Here is a 23,986-nt window from a genome sequence, read left to right as displayed (position 1 = left end):
AAATCGCTCAACTACGTGGAAACTGAACAACCTGCTCCTGAATGACTACTGGGTACATAACGAAATGAAGGCAGAAATAAAGATGTTCTTTGAAACCAATGAGAACAAAGATACAACACACCAGAATCTCTCGGACACATTTAAAACATAGTGTAGAGTGAAATTTATAGCACTAAATGCCCACAAGAGAAAGCAGGAAAGATCTAAAACTGACACTCTAACATCACAATTAAAAGAACTAGAGAAGCAAGAGGAAACACATTCAAAAGCTAGCAGAAGGCAAGAAATAACTAAGATCAGAGCAGAACTGAAGGAGATAGAGACACAAAAAACCCTCCAAAAAAATCAATAAATCCAGGAGCTGGTTTTTTGAAAAGATCAACAAAATTGATAGACCGCTAGCAAGACTAATAAAGAAGAAAAGAGAGAAGAATCAAATAGACGCAATAAAAAATGATAAAGGGGATATCACCAACGACCCCACAGAAATACAAACTAGCATCAGAGAATACTATAAACACCTCTATGCAAATAAACTAGAAAACCTAGAAGAAATGGATAATTTCCTGGACACTTACACTTTCCCAAGACTAAACTAGGAAGAAGTTGAATCCCTGAATAGACCAATAACAGGCTCTGAAATTGAGGCAATAATTAATAGCCTACCAACGAAAAAAAGTCCAGGACCAGATGGATTCACAGCCAATTTCTAACAGAGGTACAAGGAGGAGCGGGTACCATTCCTTCTGAAACTACTCCAATCAATAGAAAAAGAGGGAATCCTCCCTAACTCATTTTATGAGGCCAACATCATCCTGATGCCAAAGCCTGGCAGAGACACAACAAAAAAAGAGAATTTCAGACCAATATCCCTGATGAACATCAATGCAAAAATCCTCAATAAAATATTGGCAAACCGAATTCAACAGCACATCAAAAAGCTTATCCACCATGATCAAGTGGGCTTCATCCCTGGGATGCAACGCTGGTTCAACATATGCAAGTCAATAAACGTAATCCAGCATATAAACAGAACCAAAGACAAAAACCACATGATTATCTCAATAGATGCAGAAAAGGCCTTTGACAAAATTCAACCGCCCTTCATGCTAAAAACGCTCAATAAATTCGGTATTGATGGAACGTATCTCAAAATCATAAGAGCTATTTATGACAAACCCACAGCCAATATCATACTGAATGGGCAAAAACTAGAAGCATTCCCTTTGAAAACTGGCACAAGACAGGGATGTCCTCTCTCACCACTCCTATTCAACATAGTGTTGGAAGTTCTGGCTAGAGCAATCAGGCAAGAGAAAGAAATCAAGTGTATTCAGTTAGGAAAAGAAGAAGTCAAATTGTCCCTCTTTGCAGATGACATGATTGTATATTTAGAAAATCCCATCGTCTCAGCCCCAAATCTCCTTAAGCTGATAAGCAACTTCAGCAAAGTCTCAGGATACAAAATCGATGTGCAAAAATCACAAGCATTCTTATACACCAGTAACAAACAGAGAGCTAAATCACGAATGAACTTCCATTCACAATTGCTTCAAAGAGAATAAAATACCTAGGAATCCAACTTACAAGGGATGTAAAGGACCTCTTCAAGGAGAACTACAAACCACTGCTCAGTGAAATAAAAGAGGACACAAACAAATGGAAGAACATACCATGCTCATGGATAGGAAGAATCAAAATCATGAAAATGGCCATACTGCTCAAGGTAATTTAGAGATTCAATGCCATCCCCATCAAGCTACCAATGAGTTTCTTCACAGAATTCGAAAAAACTGCTTTAAAGTTCATATGGAACCAAAAAAGAGCCCGCATTGCCAAGACAATCATAAGTCAAAAGAATAAAGCTGGAGGCATCATGCTACCTGACTTCAAACTGTACCACAAGTCTACAGTAACCAAAACAGCATGGTACTGGTACCAAAACAGAGATATAGACCAATGGAACAGAACAGAGTCCTCAGAAATAATACCATACATCTACAGCCATCTGATCTTTGACAAACCTGAGAAAAACAAGAAATGGGGAAAGGATTCCCTATTTAATAAATGGTGCTGGGAAAATTGTCTAGCCATCAGTAGAAAGCTGAAACTGGATCCTTTCCTTATTCCTTATACGAAAATTAATTCAAGATGGATTGGAGACTTAAATGTTAGACCTAAAACCATCAAAACCCTAGAAGAAAACCTAGGTAATACCATGCAGGACATACACATGGGCAAGGACTTCATGTCTAAAATACCAAAAGCAACAGCAACAAAAGCCAAAATTGACATATGGGATCTAATTAAACTAAAGAGCTGCTGCACAGCAAAAGAAACTACCATCAGAGTGAACAGGCAACCTCCAGAATGGGAGACAATTTTTGCAATCTACTCATCTGACAAAGGGCTAATATCCACAACCTACAAAGAACTCAAACAAATTTATGAGAAAAAAACAAACAACGCCATCATAAAGTGGGCAAAGGATATGAATAGACACTTCTCAAAAGAAGACATGCATACAGCCAACAGACACATGAAAAAATGCTCGTCATCACTGGCCATCAGAGAAATGCAAATCAAAACCACAATGAGATACCATCTCACACCAGTTAGAATGGCAATCATTAAAAAATCAGGAAACAACAGGTACTGGAGAGGATGAGGAGAAATAGGAACACTTTTACACTGTTGGTGGGATTGTAAACTAGTTCAACCATTGTGGAAAACAGTATGGCGATTCCTCAAGGATCTAGATCTAGAAATACCATATGACCCAGCCATCCCATTACTGGGTATATACCCAAAGGATTATAAATCATGGTGCTATAAAGACACATGCACATGTATGTTTATTGCGGCACTATTCACAATAGCAAAGACTTGGAATCAACCCAAATGTCCATCAGTGACAGACTGGATTAAGAAAATGGGGCACATATACACCATAGAATACTATGCAGTCATAAAAAAAGATGAGTTCGTGTCCTTTGTAGGGACATGGATGCAGCTGGAAACCATCATTCTCAGCAAACTATCACAAGAACAGAAAACCAAACACCGCATGTTCTGAATCGTAGGTGGGAACTGAACAATGAGATCACTTGGACTCTGGAAGGTGAACATCACACACTAGGGCCTATTTTGGGGGCGGGGGGGAGGGATGGCATTGGGAGATATACCTGATGCAAATGATGAGTTGATGGGTGCTGACGAGTTGATGGGTGCAGCACACCAACATGGCACAAGTATACATATGTAACAAACATGCACGTTGTGCACATGTACCCTAGAACTTAAAGTATAATTTTAAAAATTGTCAAAAAAAAAAAAAAAGAAAAAGACTTTCCCTGTGATAAATGCTAGCATGCTAAATGTAAAACGAAGCATGAATATAAAATTATCTCATTATCATATGGGCTATAAATAATAGCTATTATTGCTGATTTGAGTACAGAAGTTACAGAAGAAGACAAATATAGCTGTTCTTTTCTGTGCATTTTGTTAGCCATTCCAAACTATCGGAATTGCCCCAACAAACCAGTTTATCTTTTAGTCTGTGTTAGTCTCCCAACTCTGGGCCTTTGCAGTTGCCCTTCCCTTTTATTAGAATGTCTTCCTCTTTACCTGACTAATACTCTTGTTTCAGATCCCTGATTGCCTGTCAGCTTTACCATAAAACCTTTTCTGACCTTCCACAGTTAGGTTGCCACCCCCTCCTAAATTTGTAACAGTCAAGAAGTTCAAAAAATAAAAAGAATTGCCAAAATAGGGATTTGTCTCAAAAATGTATCTGTGATTATGACATTATTCCTAAAGTGCTCTACTACAGGTGGTAGTATCCTCAGAAGGTGTAAGGGACACAATTCCAACAAGCTCTGCCATGGTGGCCACTGCCAGAGGTCAAGGAAGGGACAGCAGAAATGGAGTTCTGCCCAGAGGCAAACTTGCTAACCCAAGGGAATGCAATTTTTCTGTTATTTTTGGAAGCTCGGAAGCTGGATGGACTGGGATTAAAGGTTTATGCTTTTATTGTTTTGTTTGTTTGTTTTTTTGTTTTTTGTGTGGGGAGACGAAAGGATAGAAGAGTTTGTTGGCAGAGCTTTTCAATGTTGGCCCTTCCTAAATACTGAGACTCATTGTTGTCTGAAGCTGCTAGTGTCTGTGTGCCACCTGATTCACTCTTAGAGGGTTATTCTTGGCCCTTCCTACCCTTCTCCCTGTCACAGAGCCACAGAACATGTATTTCATAACTGCAAAGTTAGTCAAGAGCATGGGCACACAAGCAAATAATGCCATTAATAAGCCCTAGACATAATATCCGTCCTGAGAACCTCTTCCTTAGAGAGATGAATGACATTATAGAAAAGGAAGGTGATTGAAGAGCGAAAACATGGTTCGAATACTACTTACTGCCCTCACAAGCTGTATTTTACTAGGTAAGCCCCTTAACTTTTTAAAATCCCTTTTCCCACCCAAGAAAAAAAAAAAACAAAGGAAAGGGTATACACATTATAGAGTGATTGCATGAATTAAACTATAAAAGTGTTAAGCAAGCTTTAAATATCATTGTATTAATAAATTTTAAGCCAAGTTGAATCAAATTATCAAACCATCTCATTTAACTTTTATAGAGACCATAGTTAATTTAAAGTAGAATGTTTATGAGTTTTAAAATGTGAATATAAGCAAACTTTTTTTTAAAAAAGTATGCTATCTCTAAACGATAGTCTGGGTAAGAGAACTATAATTACTATAGCTCTTTATCTCTATATGCAAGCTTTCTTACAAGCAATAACAACATTCATTGAGATGTACTGTGCTAAACCATTAACATGCATTATCTCATTCAGTCCTGATAACCAATCTACAAGGCTTTCTTTTTTTTTTTTTTTTTTTTTTTTTTTTTTTTTTTTTTTTTTTTTTGAGACGGAGTCTCGCTCTGCCGCCCAGGCTGGAGTGCAGTGGCCGGATCTCAGCTCACTGCAAGCTCCGCCTCCCGGGTTCACGCCATTCTCCTGCCTCAGCCTCCCGAGTAGCTGGGACTACAGGCGCCCGCCACCGCGCCCGGCTAGTTTTTTTGTATTTTTTTAGTAGAGATGGGGTTTCACCGTGTTAGCCAGGATGGTCTCGATCTCCTGACCTCGTGATCCGCCCGTCTCGGCCTCCCAAAGTGCAAGGCTTTCTTTATCTTCCTATTATGCAGCTCAAAAGTGGCTGAACATGGACTCAATACCAGACTGTTTGTTCCAAAGCTTGATGTGTTAGTTGAATAAACTATTGCCATAGAGCCCTCTCAAAATTATCTCTGAGGGAAGCTTTTCTTCTCAGTTAATGAGTAACATAGCAATTCATTTATTTTAGGGAGTTACAGAATCAAAAACAGTAAGAATGAGACCCTTAAAACCATTACTTGAACTCCCCTAGTTTAATTTCCAGATTAATTTATTGATAACAAAAAAGGACAATGCTGATAGTTCTTACTTGATCTTACTTCCCCATCTTCAGCTAACACAGAATTCTGAAGAAGCAGCACCAAAACCGTGCAGAGAAATGCAATATAGTGAGCCATGTTTCTGTTTTCGTTCTAAAATTTTGGTTTTAGGATTCCTAGGGAGAAAAAAAAGGCAAGTTAAATATATTAATTAAAGTCAACATCTGGCCATTATACATTTACATTTTGAAATTACAAGACCCAGTTGAAATACAGTTAATTTTGTGACTATTAGAATTAACTTAAATCTGTTTAAAATAGCCAAATTTTAAATATATTATTGCAGGAGGACAATGAATAGCGGCTGAAGAGCATGATAAATCTTAATTCATAATTGTCTTATACACATTTTCTAAAATTTGAGCTTTTTGCAAAATATTTACTAGAATTTATCCTTTGGGCATAGCCTGTAGAACCTTATCTCATTCTTTTCACTATCTGAATATTAGCAAACATTTTTCTTTTAAATATGGCTTGCATTTAAGGGACACTCAAAGAGTATTTAGTGAAAATATTTCTAAGATACAGCTGATAGAATTTAATTTTTAAAATAAGATAAAATTGTAAACATTAAGACCTCTCTTATTTAATTCATAAACACTCAGTTTCATAGTTTTCATACACCATCTAAAATAAGTCCTAGAACTTCATTTCTGGTTAGAATGCAGAAAGTTGCAAGAGACTGTCATTCACAGCGAGGACATACCAGATAAAGTACAAATTCATATGCTTTTTAAGCTCAGCAGAAATGAAATAATTTAAAGAAACCCAAAAGAACTAAATTCCAGAAGTTATTAACCTTTCATCATATAGAAGTGATTCACAACTGCTTTAATCTCTGGCAGAAAGGGAATACTGATGAGAAGGAATTTGCCATAGCATGTAAAAAATCACTCAAAGCTGGTGTAACAGATTGGAAATCTGAGGAGTTTCTGCCACAAAACAAGCATTCCTTCATTCAGCAGTTTCTTCTGGTGAGCCTTAACTAAATACACAGAGTAGATAAGTAGTACATAGAAAGTTGGAAACAGTATAGAACAGCCTAGAGAGAGTCTGCCCCTCTTCCTATCCAGGTAGCCAGAGACTTTCTCAAATATAAAACGGTGGCCATGACTTGAAAAGAAGCAAGAAATTTTTATACCTGATCAGGAGAAAAACAGCATAAGCAGATTCAAAGATTACCTAAATCCTAAATATCAGAAGTAGCAAAAAGTGTTTGTAAAATGGCAATGATAAGTACGTTAAAGAATCTAGTAAATAAGATGGAAAACATGTACAATGATGTGGAAAATTTCAGAAGGAAGATGAAAACTATACATAAAGATACAAAGAAAAATTCTAGGAATTAAATATACATCAGAAAATGGTTTATACAATGGGTTTACCTGCATCCATTGGAGGAAAAGATAAGTAAACTTGAAGATAAGTGAATAGAAATTATCAAAAAATGAAACCCCAAGGCATAAAAACATGATAAAAGGAATAGAGCATCTAGAATTTATGGAACAATATCAAGTGATCTTGATTTAGCATATAAGTAAATTTTTCTCATGAAAAAGGAGAGAATGAAGAAATATTTGAAAAGACATGCCAAAAAATTTCCAAATTAATGAAAGCCGCCAATTCTCAGATCAAAGAACTTCAGCAAACCCCAAGTGAGACACAAAGTTAATCATACCTGCATACATCATGTACAATCAACTGAAATCAAAATAAAATATAAAATTCCTAAAACTGGGCTGGGCGCGGTGGCTCACGCCTGTAATACCAGCACTTTGGGAGGCTGAGGCGGGTGGATCACGAGGTCAGGATATCAAGACCATTCTGGCTAACAAGGTGAAACCCCGTCTCTACTAAAATTACAAAACAAATGAGCCGGGCGTGGTGGCGGGCGCCTATAGTCCCAGCTACTCGGGAGGCTGAGGCAGGAGAATGGCGTGAACCCGGGAGGCGGAGCTTGCAGTGAGCCGAGATCGGGCCACTGCACTCCAGCCTAGGCGACTGGGCAAGACTCCATCTCAAAAAAAAAAAAAAATTCCTAAAACTGGCCATAGGAAAAATGATACATTACCTACAGAGGGAGCGCAGTAAGAATTTTAGACAGAAATTTTCTAGTAATAAACTGAGCACTCAATCAGAAAGAGATAAAAATCCTAAATGTGTGGACATCTAATATTAAAGCTTCTAAATATATGAAACAAAAAAATGAAAAAAAAATAAGCAGAGACACATTAAAAATAATGAGGTTTTAATATCTAGCACTCAGTATTATTTAATTAGACCAGAAAAAATTAGTGGAACAGAAGGTTTGGACAACACTATTATTAACCAACTTCACCTAGTTAATATTTACAAAACACTCCAACTAACAACAGAAGAAAACATATCATTTTGTAATGCATATGAAACAGTCACCAAAAAGACAATATGCTGGAGAGAAAACAAGTCTCAGACTTCAAAAAATTGAAACCATACTGATTGTGTTCCTTGACCAAAGGGCATCTGGATATGAAGTTTTCTTTGTTGAAAAGCGTTTTATTAAAAATGTAACTTATTAGTAGATAATTGGACGAGCTTCAATAAATAGTATTTTTCTAGGACTTTGGCTATTTCACCTCTCCACTCATCATCTTTCTGTTATCTATAGGATCTGTAGTTGTCCTACAGACTTTCAGAAGTGAAAGTCCTAAAATACTTTGAAATTAAGCAACATACTTCTAAATAATCCATGAGTTTTTAAAAGCCAAAGAAGTTTTTAAATATTTCAAACTCAATAATTTTTTAAATCAAATATTTTTTGATACAGCTAAAGCAGCACTTAGAGAGAAATTTTAGCTTTAAAAGCATATATTAAACAAAAACGAAACCAATATCTAAGCTTCCACCTTAAGAAGCTAGAAATAGTACAATAAATTAAACCCAAAAAGTAAAAAAGCTATGAAATATAAATTTGAAAGACAATTTAAAAAATAAATAATTAAAAAGTTAATTATTTGGACAAATAAATATACTGCTATGCCTTAGTAATTATAACCAAGAAAAAACAGAGAAAACATAAATAATTGCCTGAGTCAGTATTCAAATAGAAAGCACCACTTTAGATCCTACAAACATTAAAAGGGTAACTGGACAGGCGAAATGAACAAAGTCTTTGAAAAACACTATTTATTGAAATTGGTCCAATTATTTAATAAAGAAGTTAAATTATTAATCAAAAACATTCCCACAAAGAAAACTCCTGGTCCAGATAGCTTCAACAGTAATTTCTTCCAACAATTTCTACAAAACAGTCAAGGGAAAAAAATAAAATAAAACTATTTGTTTCAGTGGAATTAAATGAAAATAAAGAAGAAGTGAACTCCCCCCAATTTTTATTATGAGGCCAACACAACCCTAGTTAAAAAAAAAAAAAAACCTAGACAAAGATATTACAAAAAATTATAGTCCATTGATTTAGCATATAAGTAAATTTTCCATTATTCTTTATGAACAAGGATATAAAAATCTATGACAAAATATTAGCTAATTAAATATAACAATATATTTTAAAATATCATGACCATGTGGGATTTATTAGAGAGATGCAAGATGGGTTTAACACTCAAAATTCAACTTATATAAAGTAAGAGACTAGAAAAAAAAAATCACATGAACATCTCAATTTATGCATCAAAAGTTCTTAACAAAATTTAACACTCATTTATGATAAAACTTTCAGCAAACTAAGAGTAGGACTTAACCCATGAATGTGAATGCTGTCTATAAAAAAATGTACATATAACATCACACTGAGTTGTAAAATACTAAATTCTTTCCTTCTCAAATCAGTAAGTAGCTAAGGATACATTCTCATACCACTTCTATTCAAAAATGTACAAGGAGTTCTAGCGACCGCCATGTGCACAAATGAGAAATAAAACATGAAAAGATTATAAAGGAAAAAAAAACTGTCATTATTTATGGAAAACATAATAATCTACATAGAAAGTGGAATCTACAAAAACAATAGTGGAACAAAGTGAATTTAGCAAGGTCACAAGACACAAGATTAATGGTTTCTTTATTGGGAAAAAAATACCATTTTCAATAGTATCAAAAGTATTATAAATGTGGAAATAAAGCTAATGAAATACGGAAAGACCTCTGTACTGAAACATTGCAAAATTAAAGAAACCAAATAAATGGAGAGATCCATATTCAGAATTAAAAGACTCAATATTATTAACATCTCCACCCTTCCCAAATGGTCTATAGATTCAACAAAATCCCAATTTTTAAAATTAACAAATATTCTAAAGCATGAATAAAATGCAAATGATTTTGAATTGGAACAATCTTGAAAAAGAACTCTCTTAATAACAAAGTTGGAGAACTGATATTATTTGATACTGACTTATGTCAGTCTGCTTTCTGTTATTATAACTGAATACCCAAGATGCAGTGATTTATAAAGAAAATACATTTATTTCTTACAGTTCTGAAGGCTGGAAAGCCCAAGGTCTAAGGGTGAAATCTGGTGAGGGCCTTACAGCTGGTGGGGGTTTTCTGCAGAGTCTCTGTGTGGTACAGGGTACCACATGGTGAGGGGCCTCAGGAGAGAGAACCTACCCGGCTTTTTATAACAGAACTACTTTCCTGATAACTAACCCACTCCCATGGTAACCCATTAATCAACTAACCCGTGGAAAGGATGTATCTATCCATGACAACAGAACCCTCATGACCCAATCACCTCTTAAAGGACACACCTCCTAGTACCTTTGCACTGGAGATTAAGTTTCAACATGAGTTTCAGAGGCGGCAAACATTCAAACCATAGCAGCTTGCTACAGAAATCAAGAAAGTATGGTACTATATTGACATAAAGATAGGCATAGAACAGAACACAAAAGAGTTTTGGTAACAGACCCACACTTACATGGTCAACTGATTGATTGTCAACAAAAATGTCAAAGTAGTTGGATAGGAAAGGAAAGTCTTTTCAACAAACATTGCTGAATCAACTGAAAAAACACATGGAAAAAAATGAACCTGGACTCCTACCTCATTTCACATAAGAAAATTAAATGGAACATAGATCTAAATGTAAAAGCTAAAACTATAAGTCTTCAAAGAAAAAACATAAGAGAATATCTTCACCACTTTAGGATTAAGGTGAATATTTCTTAGGACACAAAAACCACTAGCAGTTTTAAAATAACTACATCAGATTTAATCAAAATTAAACATTTCCATTCCTTAAAAGACACCATTTAAGAATGCAAGCCAATGTTCGCATTAAAATATTTCTGACAAATGACTCATATCAGAAAACATACATAATAAAAAGAAAAACAACACAATTTTTTAAATGAGTAAAAGGTCTTGAACAGACACATTACAAAAGAAGATACAGAAATGGCCAATAAGCACATGAAATAGTACTCATCATCACTAGTCATCAGGGAAATGCACAGTAAAACAACAGTAAGATATGATATGGTTTCTTTTTTTTTTTTTTCTGAGACGGAGTCTTGCTCTATCACCCAGGCTAGTGCAGTGGTGCGATCTCAGCTCATTGCAAGCTCCACCTCCCGGATTCATGCTATTCTCCTGCCTCAGCCTCCCGAGTAGCTGGGACTTCGGGCGTCCGCCACCACGCCCGGCTAATTTTTTGTATTTTTAGTAGAGACGGGGTATCCCCATGTTGTCCAGGATGGTCTTGATCTCCTGACCTCATGATCCACCCGCCTTGGCCTCTCAAAGTGCTGAGATTACAGGCGTGAGCCACCATGCCTGGCCAATATGATTTCACACCTACAAAAATAGCTAAAATTAAAAGACTGATAATATCAAATGTTTACAAGTATATGTGAAGAAACTGGAATTCATACATTGTTGGCGAGATTGAAAATGGATGTAATCACTTTTGAGAACTGTTAGGTAAAGTTTCTTATAAACTATGGCCAGTGATTTTTCTGCTAGGTATGTAGCCTAGAGAAATGAAATTGTGTGTCCATAGCAAAAGACTTTAGCAATGTTTACAGTAGTTTTATTCATAATAATTCCAAACTAAAAATAACCCAAGTGCTATCAACAGGACAATAAATACACAAGTCGTGTGATATAATTCAAACAATGAAATACTACTCAGCAGCTCTGGGCAGGGAATCTCTGAAAATAAGGAATCAGCCCGAGTCAGGAACTTATAGATAAAACTTCCATCTCCCTGGACAGAGCACCTGGGGGAAGGGCGGCTGTGGGTATAGCTTCAGCAGACTTAAACATCCCTGCCTGATGGCTCTGAAGAGACCAGTGGACCTCCCAGCACAGCGTTCGAGCTCTGCTAAGGGTCGGACTGCCTCCTCAAGTGGGTCCCTGTATCCTGACTGGGAGATACCTACCAGTAGGGACCAACAGACATCTCGTACAGGAGAACTCTGGCTGGCATCTGGCAGGTGTCCCTCTGGGACAAAGCTTCCCTGGAAAGGGGAAAGAACAGGCAGCAATCTTTGCTGTTCTGCAGTCTCCACTGGTGATACCCAGGCAAACAGGATGTGGAATGGACCTCCAGCAAACTCCAGCAGACCTGCAGCAGACAGGCCTGACTGTTAGAATGAAAACAAACAAACAAAAAGGAATAGCACGTCCACTCAAGGACCCCATCTGAAGGTCACCAACATCAAAGACCATGTTGGTAGATAAATTCACAGAGATGGGGAGAAACCAGTGCAAAAATGTTGAAAATTCCAAAAACCAGAACACCTCTTGTCCTCCAAGGGATCACAACTCCTCACCAGCAAGGGAACAAAACTGGACAGAGAATGAGTTTGACGAATTGACAAAAGTAGGCTTCAGAAGGTGGATAATAACAAACTCCTCCAAGCTAAAGGACCATGTTCTAATCTGATGTAAGGAAGATAAGAACCTTGAAAAAAGATTAGATGAATTGATAACTAGAATAACCAGTTTAGAGAAGAACACAAATGACCTGATGGAGCTGAAAAACACAACAAGAGAACTTCGTGAAGCATACACAAGTATCAATAGCTGAATCAATGAAGCAGAAGAAAGGATATCAGAGATTGAAGATCAACTTAATGATATAAAGTGAGAAGACAAGATTAGAGAAAAAAGAATAAAAAGGAATGAACAAAGCCTCCAAGAAATATGGGACTATGTGAAAAGATCAAATCTATATTTGACTGGTGTACCTGAAAGTGACGGGGAGAATGGAACCAAATTGGAAAACACTCTTCGGGATATTTTCCAGGAGAACTTCTCCAACCTGGAAAGACAGGCCAACATTCAAATTCAGGAAATACAGAGAACACCACAAAGATACTCCTCGAGAAGAGCAACCCCAAGACACATAATTGTCAGATTCACCAAGGTTGAAAGGAAGGAAAAAACATTAAGGGCACCAGAAAGAAAAGTTGGGTTACCCATAAATGGAAGCCCATCAGACTAATAGCAGATCTCTCAGCAGAAACCCTACAAGCCAGAAGAGAGTGGGGGCCAATATTCTACATTCTTAAAGAAAAGAATTTTCAACCCAGAATTTCATATCCAGTTAACCTAAGCTTCATAAGCTAAGAAGAAATAAAATCCTCTAGAGACAAGCAAATGTTGAGAAATTTTATCTCACCACCAGGCCTGCCTTACAAGAGCTCCCGAAGGAAGCGCTAAACATGGCCAGGAAAAACTAGTAGCAGCCACTGCAAAAACATACCAAATTGTAAAGACAATCGACACTACAAAGAAACAAATTCAAAAGCTAGCAGAAGACAAGAAATAACTAAGATCAGAGCAGAAGTGAAAGAGATAGAAACACGAAAACCCTTCAAAAAAAATCATCAAATCCAGGAGTTGGTTTTCTGAAAAGATCAACAAAATAGATACACTGCTATGAAGACTAATAAAGAAGAAAAGAGAGAAGAATCAAATAGACACAATAAAAAATGATATAGGGGATCCCACAGAAATACAAACTACCATCAAATAATACTATAAACATGTCTATGCAAATAAACTAGAAAACTAGAATAAATGGATAAATTCCTGGACACATACACCCTCCCACATCTAAATCAGGAAAAAGTCAAATCCCTGAATAGACCAATAACAAGTTCTGAAATTGAGGCAGTAATTAATAGCCTACCAACAAAAAAAGTCCAGGACCAGACGGATTCACAGCCGAATTCTACCAGAGGTACAAAGAGGAGCTGGTACCATTCCTTCTGAAACTATTCCAATCAATAGAAAAAGAGGGAATCCTCCCTAGCTCATTTTATGAGGCCAGCATCATCCTGATATCAAAACCTGGCAGAGACACAACAAAAAAAGAAAACTGCAGGCAAATATCCCTGATGAGCATCAATGCAAAAATCCTCAATAAAATACTGGCAAATCGAATCTGGTAGCACATCAAAAACTTTATCTACCACAATCAAGTCAGGTACATCCCTGGGATGCAAGGCTGGTTCAACATATGCAAATCAATAAATGTAATTCATCACATAAACAGCACCAATGTCAAAAACCACATGATTATCTCAATAGATGCAGAAAAGGCCTTCGACAAAATTCAACACCCCTTCATGCTAAAAACTCTCCATAAGCTAGGTATCGATGGAACATATCTCAAAATAATAAGAGCTATTTATGACAAACCCACAGACAGCCAATATCATACTGAATGGGCAAAAACTGGAAGCATTCCCTTTGAAAACCAGCACGAGACAAGGATGTCCTCTCTCACCATTCCTATTCAACATAGTATTGTAAGTTCTGGCCATGGCAGTCAGGCAAGAGAAAGAAATAATGGGTATTCAAATAGGAAGAGAGGAAGTCAAATTGTCTCAGTTTGCAGATGACAAGACTGTATATTTAGAAAACCCCATCATCTCAGCTCAAAATCTTCTTAAGCCGGTAAGCACTTCACCAAACTCTCAGGATACAAAATCAATATGCAAAAAGCACAAGCATTCCTATACATCAATAACAGACAAACAGACAGTCAATAATCCTAGCACTCTGGGAGGTGGAGGTGGGCAGATCACAAGGTCAGGAGCTCTAGACCAGCCTGAACAACATGGTGAAACCTCTCTCTAATAAAAATACCAAAAAAAACAACAAATAGTTGGTTGTGGTGGCAGTTGCCTGTAGTCTCAGCTACTGAGGAGGCTAAGGCAGGAGAGATGCCTGAACCAGGGAAGCAGAGGTTGCAGTGAGCTGAGATCACACCACTGCACTCCAGATTGGACAACAGGGCAAGACTCCATCTCAAAAAAAAAAAAAAAAACTACCAGAGAGCCAAATCAAGAGTGAACTCCCATTTACTATTGCTACAAAGAGAATAAAATACCTAGGAATACAACTTACAAGGGAAGGACCTCTTTAAGAAGTACTACAAACCACTGCTCAAGGAAGTAAGAGAGGACACAAACAAGTGGAAAAACAGTCCATGCTTATGGAAAGGAAGAATCAATATCGTGAAAATGGCCATACTGCCCATTGCTTTTCTTCACAGAATTGGAAAAAACTACTTTAAAATTCATATAGAACCAAAAAAGAGCCCGCATAACCAAGACAATCCTAAGCAAAAAGAAGAAAGCTGGAGGCATCATGCTACCTGACTTCAAACTATACTACAAGGCTACAGTAACCGAACCAGCATGGTACTGGTACCAAAACAGATATATAGACCAATGGAGGCCTTGGAAATAAAACCACACATCTACAAACATCTTATCTTTGACAAACCTGACACAAACAAGCAATGGGGAAAAGATTCCCTATTTAATAAATGGTGTTGGGAAAACTAGCTAGCCATAAGCAGAAAAGTGAAACTGGACCCCTTCCTTACACCTTATACAAAAATCAACTCAAGATAGATTAAAGACTTAAACAAAAGACCTTAAACCATAAAAATCCTAGAAGAAAACCTAGGCAATACCATTCAGGACATAGGCATGGGCAAAGACTTCATGTCTAAAATACCAAAAGCAATGACAACAAACGCTAAAATTGACAAATGGGATCGAATTAAACTAAAGAGCTTCTGCATAGCAAAATAAACTACCATGAGAATGGGAGAAAAATGTTGCAATCTATCTATGCAACTGACAAAGAGCTAATATCCAGAATCCACAAAGAACTTAAACAAATTTACAAGAAAAAACAACCCCATCAAAAAGTGGGCAAAGGATTAGAACAGACATTTCTCAAAAGAAGACATTTATGCAGCCGACAATCATATGAAAAAAGCTCATCATCACTGATCGTTAGAGAAATGCAAACCAAAACCACAATGAGATACCATCTCATGCCAGTTAGAATGATGATCATTAAAAAGTCAGGAAACAACAGATGCTGGAGAGGATTAGGAGAAATAGGAATGCTTTTACACTGTTGGTGGGAGTGTAAATTAGTTCAACCACTGGGGAAGACAGTGTGGTGATTCCTCAAGGATCTAGAACTAGAAATATCATTTGACCCAGCAATCCCATTACTGGGTATATACCCAAAGGATTATAAATCATTCTAATATAGGGATATATGCACAGGTATGTTTATTGTGGCACTATTCACAATAGCAAAGACTTGGAACCAACCCAAATGTCCATCAATGATAGACTGGATTAAGAAAATGTGGCACATATATACCATGGAATACTATGCAGTCATAAAAAAGGATGAGTTCATGTCCTTTGCAGGGACATGGATGAAGCTGGGAATCATCATTCTCGGCAAACTATTCCAAGAACAGAAAACCAAACACCGCATGTTCTCACTCATAAGTGGGAGTTGAACAATGAGAACACATGGACACAGGGAGGGGAACATCACACACTGGGGCCTGTCGGGGGGTGGGGGCCTAGGGATAACATTAGGAGAAATTCCCAATGTAGGTGACAGATTGATGAGTGCAGCAAACCACCCTGGCATGTGTATACCTATGTAACAAAACTGTACATTCTGTTGATGTATCCCAGAACTTAAAGTATAGTAAAAAATAATAATTTAATAATTTAAAAAAAGAAATACTAACCAGCAGTCAAAAAACCATGAACTGTTACAGGAAACAACATGAATAAATTTAAAATACATTATATTTAATAAAAGAAGCCAGACACAAAAGAATACATACAGTATGTTTCTAGTTGTGGGAAGCCCCACAACAGGCAAAACTAATCTATGGTGTTAGAAACCAGGAAACCTTTGCCTGAAAGTGGCACAAGTAAACTTCCCTGGTAACAGAAACAGGCTATGTTTGCAAAGTCAGTGTTCGGATATATGAACTCATCTAAGGCAATTAAACCAGATGTGTTATATCTGTATAATTTATTTTATATATAAATGAAAAAAATCAGTCCATTACTATCAATTTCCAAATTAGGCCAGCCCCTCTGCATAAAGAGTTATAAAGGACCAAAAAGAGGCTTTTTAATTTTTTTTGAGAAGGAGTCTCACTCTGTCACCAGGCTGGACTATAGTGGTGCTGTCTCAGCTCACTGCAGCCTCTACCTCCCAGGCTCAAGTGATTCTCCTCCCTCAGCCTCCTGATTAGCTGGGACTACAGGCACACGACACCATGCCCAGCTAACTTTTGTATTTTCAGTAGAGACTGGGTTTCACCATCTTGGCCAGGATGGTCTTGATTTCTTGACCTCATGATCCCAAAGTGCTGGGATTATAGGCGTGAGCCACCATGCCCAGCCGAGAGGCATTTTTGATGAGTCATCACCAGGATGTGCTGTTTTATGGTAACAACATGTCCTAAGAAATTATCACCAACTTCCTTCCCAAAAGCCTCAAAATTATTAAGTTCCTCTACCAAAAAATCTCAGTATTTCTATGTATATGTAATTCATTCAGATTTCTTGGGTAAAGTTAATTCCCTAATGTTATTATAATTTAAATTGACAATCATTAAAGTAGAAGATACAAAAGGACACTAAATGCATATTATTGCCATGTTATTTAATCATTAAAACTGGTGTGGTTCATAAATATTTAATTATACATGTTTATGTACTCTTCAAATGAAGTTAGGCTTATCAAGTTTTAACACTTAGTTGAATAGGGAATGTGTTAAACATATGGATGCCCTAAACCTAATCCAGTAGCTTCAGACTGTAGGGGAAGGGACCAACTACTCTTTAAAAATAAATAAATGAATCTCCTCATATGCTAACGTGCACCAAAGTTTTATAAATTCTAGTAGGGGGCAATGCAAAATGATAAATAAGAAAAAAAAGTCCCTATTTCCTTGGTAGAGAAGTACATTAGCAACCCTAAATAGGGTACTATAACTGAGAATTGCTACAAGCAAAAAATTGTAAAGCTTTGATACTCAGAGTAATCAGGTGACCGTTAGCATTCCCATTTCTCAAATGTTAAGGTATACAAAAATCATTTAGAGATCTTACTAAAATGTAGATACTGATTACACAGCTTTAGTTTGTAGATGAAGGGTCTTCATTTTGGCTGCGGTTTGAATGTTTGCCCCCTCCAAGTTTCATGTTAAAACTTAATCATTAATGCAGCAGTACTGAGAGGCAGGGCTTTTATAAGATGATTGGGTCATGAGGGCTCTGCCCTTTCGAATGGATTAACCCATTCACAGATTAGTGGATTAATAAATGAATAAATTAATGGACTAGCATAGGAATGGGACTGGTGGCTTTATGAAAAAAGGAAGAGAGACCTCAGCTAGCATGCTCAGTCCCCTCATCATGTTATGCCCTCTGCAGCCTTGTAACTCTGCAGAGAGTCACCACAAGCATGGAGGCCTCACCAGATGTGGCCTCTTGACCTTGGATTTCTCAGCCTTTATAAGAAATGATTTTTTTTCATTAAAATTATGCAGTTTTGAGTATTCTCTTACAAGCAATAGAAAAGGTACTAAAACAACTAGCAAGCTGCCAGGTGATGCTGATTCTTCTGGACCACAGACCACACTTTGTGTATTTTGGTGCTAAAGGCTTTTGTCTTTTGTTGTTCTTTTCCCAAAAGTAAAAATAGTGTTGAAATTTCTAAAATATCAGGAATAGTATCTCCCTGGTTTTAAGAATCTGAACCCCAGTCTGTCTGTCTTCCTGAAACAAATGTGGTGGGGGAGGAAAAGAGGGGCAGAACTGTGACCCCAGTAGCATGAACCAAGAGTATATTAGTATCTATTTCAGTTCACTTAGAATAGTAAGAAAAAAAAAAGAGTGACAACTCGAATAAATAAAATTATAAAGAGGAGCCATTACAAATGATACTTCAGAGACACAAAAATATTATGAGACTACTATAATAATTATATGCTAACAAACTGCATAACATAAATTTCTAGAAACTTAAAACTTACTAAAACTGAATGATGATGAAATACGAAATCGTAACAGATTTTGTATATATACAAATCTCTTTACTATATATAATATATATAATCTCTTTACTATAACTAGTAAAGAGATCAAATCAGTAAACAAAACTTCCCAACAAAGAAAGGTCCAGAACCAGACAGCTTCATGATGAATTCTATTAGACTTTAAAAGGAGAATTAATGCCAATTCTCCCCAAACTCTTCCAAAATATTAAAGAAAAGAAAATACTTCAAACTCAATTTATGAGGCTGGCTTTACCCTAATAACAAAGTCAGACAAGAACGCTACAAGAAAAAAAAAAAAATCACAGGCCAATATCCCTGATGAACATGGATGTAAAATTTCTCAATAACCTACTAGTAAACTAAATTCAACAGTACATTCAAAGTGTCATATGCATGACCTAGTGGGATTTATCCCTGAGATGCAAGGATGGTCCAATATAGGTAAATCAATAAACACGATATACCACATTAAAAACAAAGAATAAAATTATACGATCATCTAAATACACGCCAAAACAAAAGCATCTGACAAAATTCACCTTCATTTTATAATTTTAAAAAACTCAATAAATTAGGCATGGAACGAATGAACTTCAACATAATAAAGGCCGTATATGACAAATCCACAGCTAACATTATACTAATGGTTAAAAGCTGAAAGCTTTTCCTCTAAGATCAGGAAAAAAACAAGGGTGCCCAGTCTCACTACTTCTCTACAACATAGTACCAGAAGTCCTAGCCAAACCAATTAGGCAAGAAAAAGAAACAAAGGCATCCAAATTGGAAAGGAAGAACTAAGATTGTTTCTATTAGCATGTGGCATAATCTTATTATCTTAATATCTTATTATTTAATATCTTAATATCTCTTATTATCTATAAGCTTAAAGACTCTACCAAGAAAGTATTAAAACAAATAAATTCAATAAACTTGTGGGATACAAAATCAACATATAAAAGTCAGTTGCCATTTCTATGTCTTAATAATGAACAATCCTAAAACAAATTAGGAAAGCAATATAATTTACAATAGCATCAAAAGGAATAAAATACTCAGGAATATATTCGACCAAGGAGATGAGATATCTGTATATTGAACACTCTAAAACATTGATGAAAGAAATTGAAGAAGACACAAATACAATTCTTCACACTGATAAATGGAAAGATATCCACATTCATGAATTGGAGGAATTAATATTGTTCAAATGTCCATACCACCCAAAGGGATCCATAGATTTAGTTCAATCATTATCAATATCCCAATGGCATTTTTTACAAAAATCAAAAAATTAAGTCCTAAAATTTGTATGGAACCACAAAAAAACCAAATATCTAAAGCAATCTTGAACAAGAAGAACAAAGCTGGAGGCATCACACTTCCTGATTCAAGTTATATTATAAAGCTATAGTAATTAAAACAATATGGTACTGGCATAAAAACAGTTGCACAAACCACTGGAACAGAATAGAGGGCCAAGAAATAAATCCATGCATATACAGTTAACTAATTTTCCACAAAATGTCAAGAAAGGATAGTCTCTTCAACAAATAGTGCTGGGAAAACTAGATATCCATATGTAAAAGAACGAAATTGGACCATTATAGCATACACAAAAACTAACTCAAAATGGATTAAAGACAAACAAAAGACATGAAATCACAAAACTTCTAGAAGAAAACACAGGGGAAAAGCTTAATAACACTGGTCTTGGCAATGACTTTTTGGATTTGACAACAAAAGCACAGACAACAAAGATAAAAATAAACAAGTGGGACTACATCAAACTAATAAGTTTATGCACAGCAAAGGAAACAATTGATGAAATAAAAAGGCAATCTACAGAATGGAAGAAAATATCTGCAAACCATATATCTGATAAAGAATTAGTATCTAAAATACAAAAGAAACTCATACAATTCAATAGCAAATAAAAAAACTGATTAAAGAATGGGCAAACAACATGAATAGACGATTTTCCAAAGAAGACATACAAATGGTCAACAAGTATATAAGATGTTCAACATCACTACATCACTAGTTATCAGGGAAATGCAAATCAAAATGGCACCACTTCATACCTGTTAGCAAGGCTATCATCAAAAAGCCAAAAGATAGCAAGCATGGGTGAAGATTGGAGAAAAGGGAATACTTGTACACTGTTGGTGGAACTTTAAATTGGTACAGCCATTATGAAAAATAGTATAGAGGTTCCTCAAAAAATTAAAAGTAGAACTACTATATGAACCAGTAATTTTACTACTGGATATGTTTCCAGTGGAAATAAAATCACTATCTCAAATAGGTATCTGCTGTCTCATATTCATTGCAGCATTAAGACGACCATATGAACCAGCAATCCTACTACTGGATATATTTCCAAAGGAAATAAAATCACTATCTCAAAGAGGTATCTACAGTCCCATATTCAATGCAGCATTATTTACAGTAGCCAAGCTACGGAAACAACCTAAGTGTTCATCAACTGAAGAATGAATAAAGAAACTGGGGTGTGTGTACACATACACACACTCTCACACAGAAGAGAATACTATCTAGACTTACAAAAAAAAGAAATCCTACCATTTGCAACAACATGGATGAAACTGGAGGACAGTGAGCTAAGTGAAATAAGCCATACACAGAAAGACAAATACTGCATGATCGCATGTTGAAATCTAAAAAATTAAAGTCAAACTCAGAAACAGAGAGTAGAATGTTGATTAACCCAGGCTGGGGAGGAGGCAGAGAGGAGATGTTGGTCAAAGGGTGCAAATTTTGAGATATATAATGAATACATTCTGGAGACCTAATGTACAGCATGGTAACTATAGTTAATAATTTATTTTATACTTAAAATTTGCTGAGGGAATAGATTTCAAGTTTCCTTACCACAAAAAAAAAAAATGATAACTAATGAGGTAATTGATATGCTAGTTAGCTTGATTGTGGTAATCATTTCATAATGTATACTTATATCACATCATATTATCAACCTAAAATATATACAATTTTTATTTGTCAGTCATACCTCAAAAAGCTGGGGTAAAACTGTTTAACCTCACGTAAATAACAATTAAAATAAGAAAAAAGGAATACAGGCCAACAAGGCCTGCAGCACAATCTGTAGACCAATGAACGGCATACTAAGTAAACAAAGTCTTTTATGTTCAGAAACAAAAAGTGAAAGGCGGAGTAAGGAGGCCATGCTTTCAGGTCTATTTCACATGTCATTTGGAAATACTATATCTCCTTCCTTCTCAGTAAGAAATTAAATGGGTCATTAGACACTTTGCCTAAATTGTATTTTTCCAAAAGCTTTAGAATATGTATGCTTAATATTTGTCTTGATAGGAATTTGGAGTAACTATGGTGTCAGGAGTGAGCTAAGATGGAAAATAATGGTTTCCCTCAAGAATGAGACTACTAATGAAAACAGGAGTTTTCTTTTTTATTAACTGAAAGTGGCTCTACAGATGTAGAAGGACTGGGATGATATTTGGAGTCAGAGATCCTGGGCATAGATATTGAATCTTTCCCTTCCCAGATCTTCCCACGAAACCTTGTGAGAAATGCTACCACAGAGACAGAGGTACAGTGCTGCAATTCACCTGCAGAATTGGGTCTAACTTGTACCCAGAACTGCTTAAAGCCTGCTTGTGATGGTAACTATTACAGTTTCAGGGTCTCCACTACACGATGCTTACATCCTTAGCAGCAGAAAGTCCCTAGTTACTTGCCTCACTTCTAGTGAATTAGACTGTAAAGAATATTGATATATATGCTACCTTCTCAAACATGGAATTCTGTTTTTTTAAATCAACCTTTCAATGGTACATAAATCATTCTTAATGGGTGACAGAAAAAGAAGAAATTATTTTTACCAGAATGTAGGAATTTAAACTGAGCTCACCTGTTAATATGGAATATATAGAAGGCTAAATAGACATCAAGAAATCCAGGTTATAGAGTTAACACTGCCATTAACTAACTATAATTTAAAGAACATCCTTCTTAGTGGTTTTCTAATGCTTAGGAAAAAGAGAGGTAAACTTGGTCATCTGTATCTGCCTTTCAGCTATGAAAACAATGATTCATATTATCTGTCATCAAAGGATTGTTGTGATAATTAAAATTTATACTTTTATTTATTTATTTATTTATTATTATTATTTTTTTTTTTTTTTTTTTTTTTTTTTTTGAGACGGAGTCTCGCTCTGTCGCCCAGGCTGGAGTGCAGTGGCCAGATCTCAGCTCACTGCAAGCTCCGCCTCCCGGGTTCCCGCCATTCTCCTGCCTCAGCCTCCCGAGTAGCTGGGACCACAGGCGCCGCCACCTCGCCCGGCTAATTTTTTGTGTTTTTAGTAGAGACGGGGTTTCGCCGTGTTAGCCAGGATGGTCTCGATCTCCTGACCTTGTGATCCGCCCGTCTCGGCCTCCCAAAGTGCTGGGATTACAGGCTTGAGCCACCGCGCCCGGCCTAAAATTTATACTTTTAAAACTGCCTTGCAAAAACTTTGGTTTATTTAATCTTGAGAATGTTGAGAGAATAAGGCCTGATGGGGTCATATGGTTTGCCTCCTGCATGTACTCAAAAGCAACAGACTCAAAAACCAAGTTTGCTGACTCCAGAGTCCTTTCCATTACATTCATTCAACAACAAACATTTATTAAGTGCCAACTATGTGACAGATACTCTCTAGGTGCTGGGAATTCAGAGGTGATAAAACTAAATAAGGAATCTGCTTCCATGCAGTTTTTGCCACAGACTAAAAAAATACATAAGATAATTTCAGATACTGGTAAGTGTATAATGAAAACAGTAATGTTTTCACTTGAGGCCAGGAGGAGAGGAAGGGCTCCATTAGATTTGGAGATCAAAGAAGGCCTCTCTGAAAAGGTAACACTTGAGCTGACACTTAAGCAACATGAAGGAGCCACACTTGACTGTACTTCGGGACAAGCTTTCCATTCCTTTGATGGAATAAGTTTGGTTTGTTCCAGGAACAGAAAGGTCGGTAAGTCATGCGTGTGAGAGCAAGAGGAAGAATGACAGGGACTAAAGTAAAGTAGCACAATTCACAAGCATTATGTTCAGTTTAGAATTGTTTTTCCTAAATGCAAAG

At 36.4% G+C, this 23,986-nt stretch overlaps 1 protein-coding gene across 1 annotated transcript in view; it reads right to left on the bottom strand.

The window, feature by feature from the left end:
• The window catches only part of COL21A1 (collagen type XXI alpha 1 chain), a 200,229-nt gene that overhangs the window by 127,623 nt on the left and 48,620 nt on the right, over window positions 1–23,986 (bottom strand). Inside the window, exon 2 of the mRNA XM_065543895.1 lies at window positions 5,488–5,613. Coding sequence (XP_065399967.1) covers window positions 5,488–5,575 — 88 coding nt within the window. The 5' untranslated portion in view covers window positions 5,576–5,613. The remainder of the gene's footprint in view (window positions 1–5,487; window positions 5,614–23,986) is intronic.

This window comes from Macaca fascicularis, chromosome 4 (genome assembly GCF_037993035.2).
Source record: "Macaca fascicularis isolate 582-1 chromosome 4, T2T-MFA8v1.1".
NCBI lineage: Eukaryota > Metazoa > Chordata > Mammalia > Primates > Cercopithecidae > Macaca > Macaca fascicularis.
This window is presented reverse-complemented; position numbering and strand designations above follow the sequence as displayed.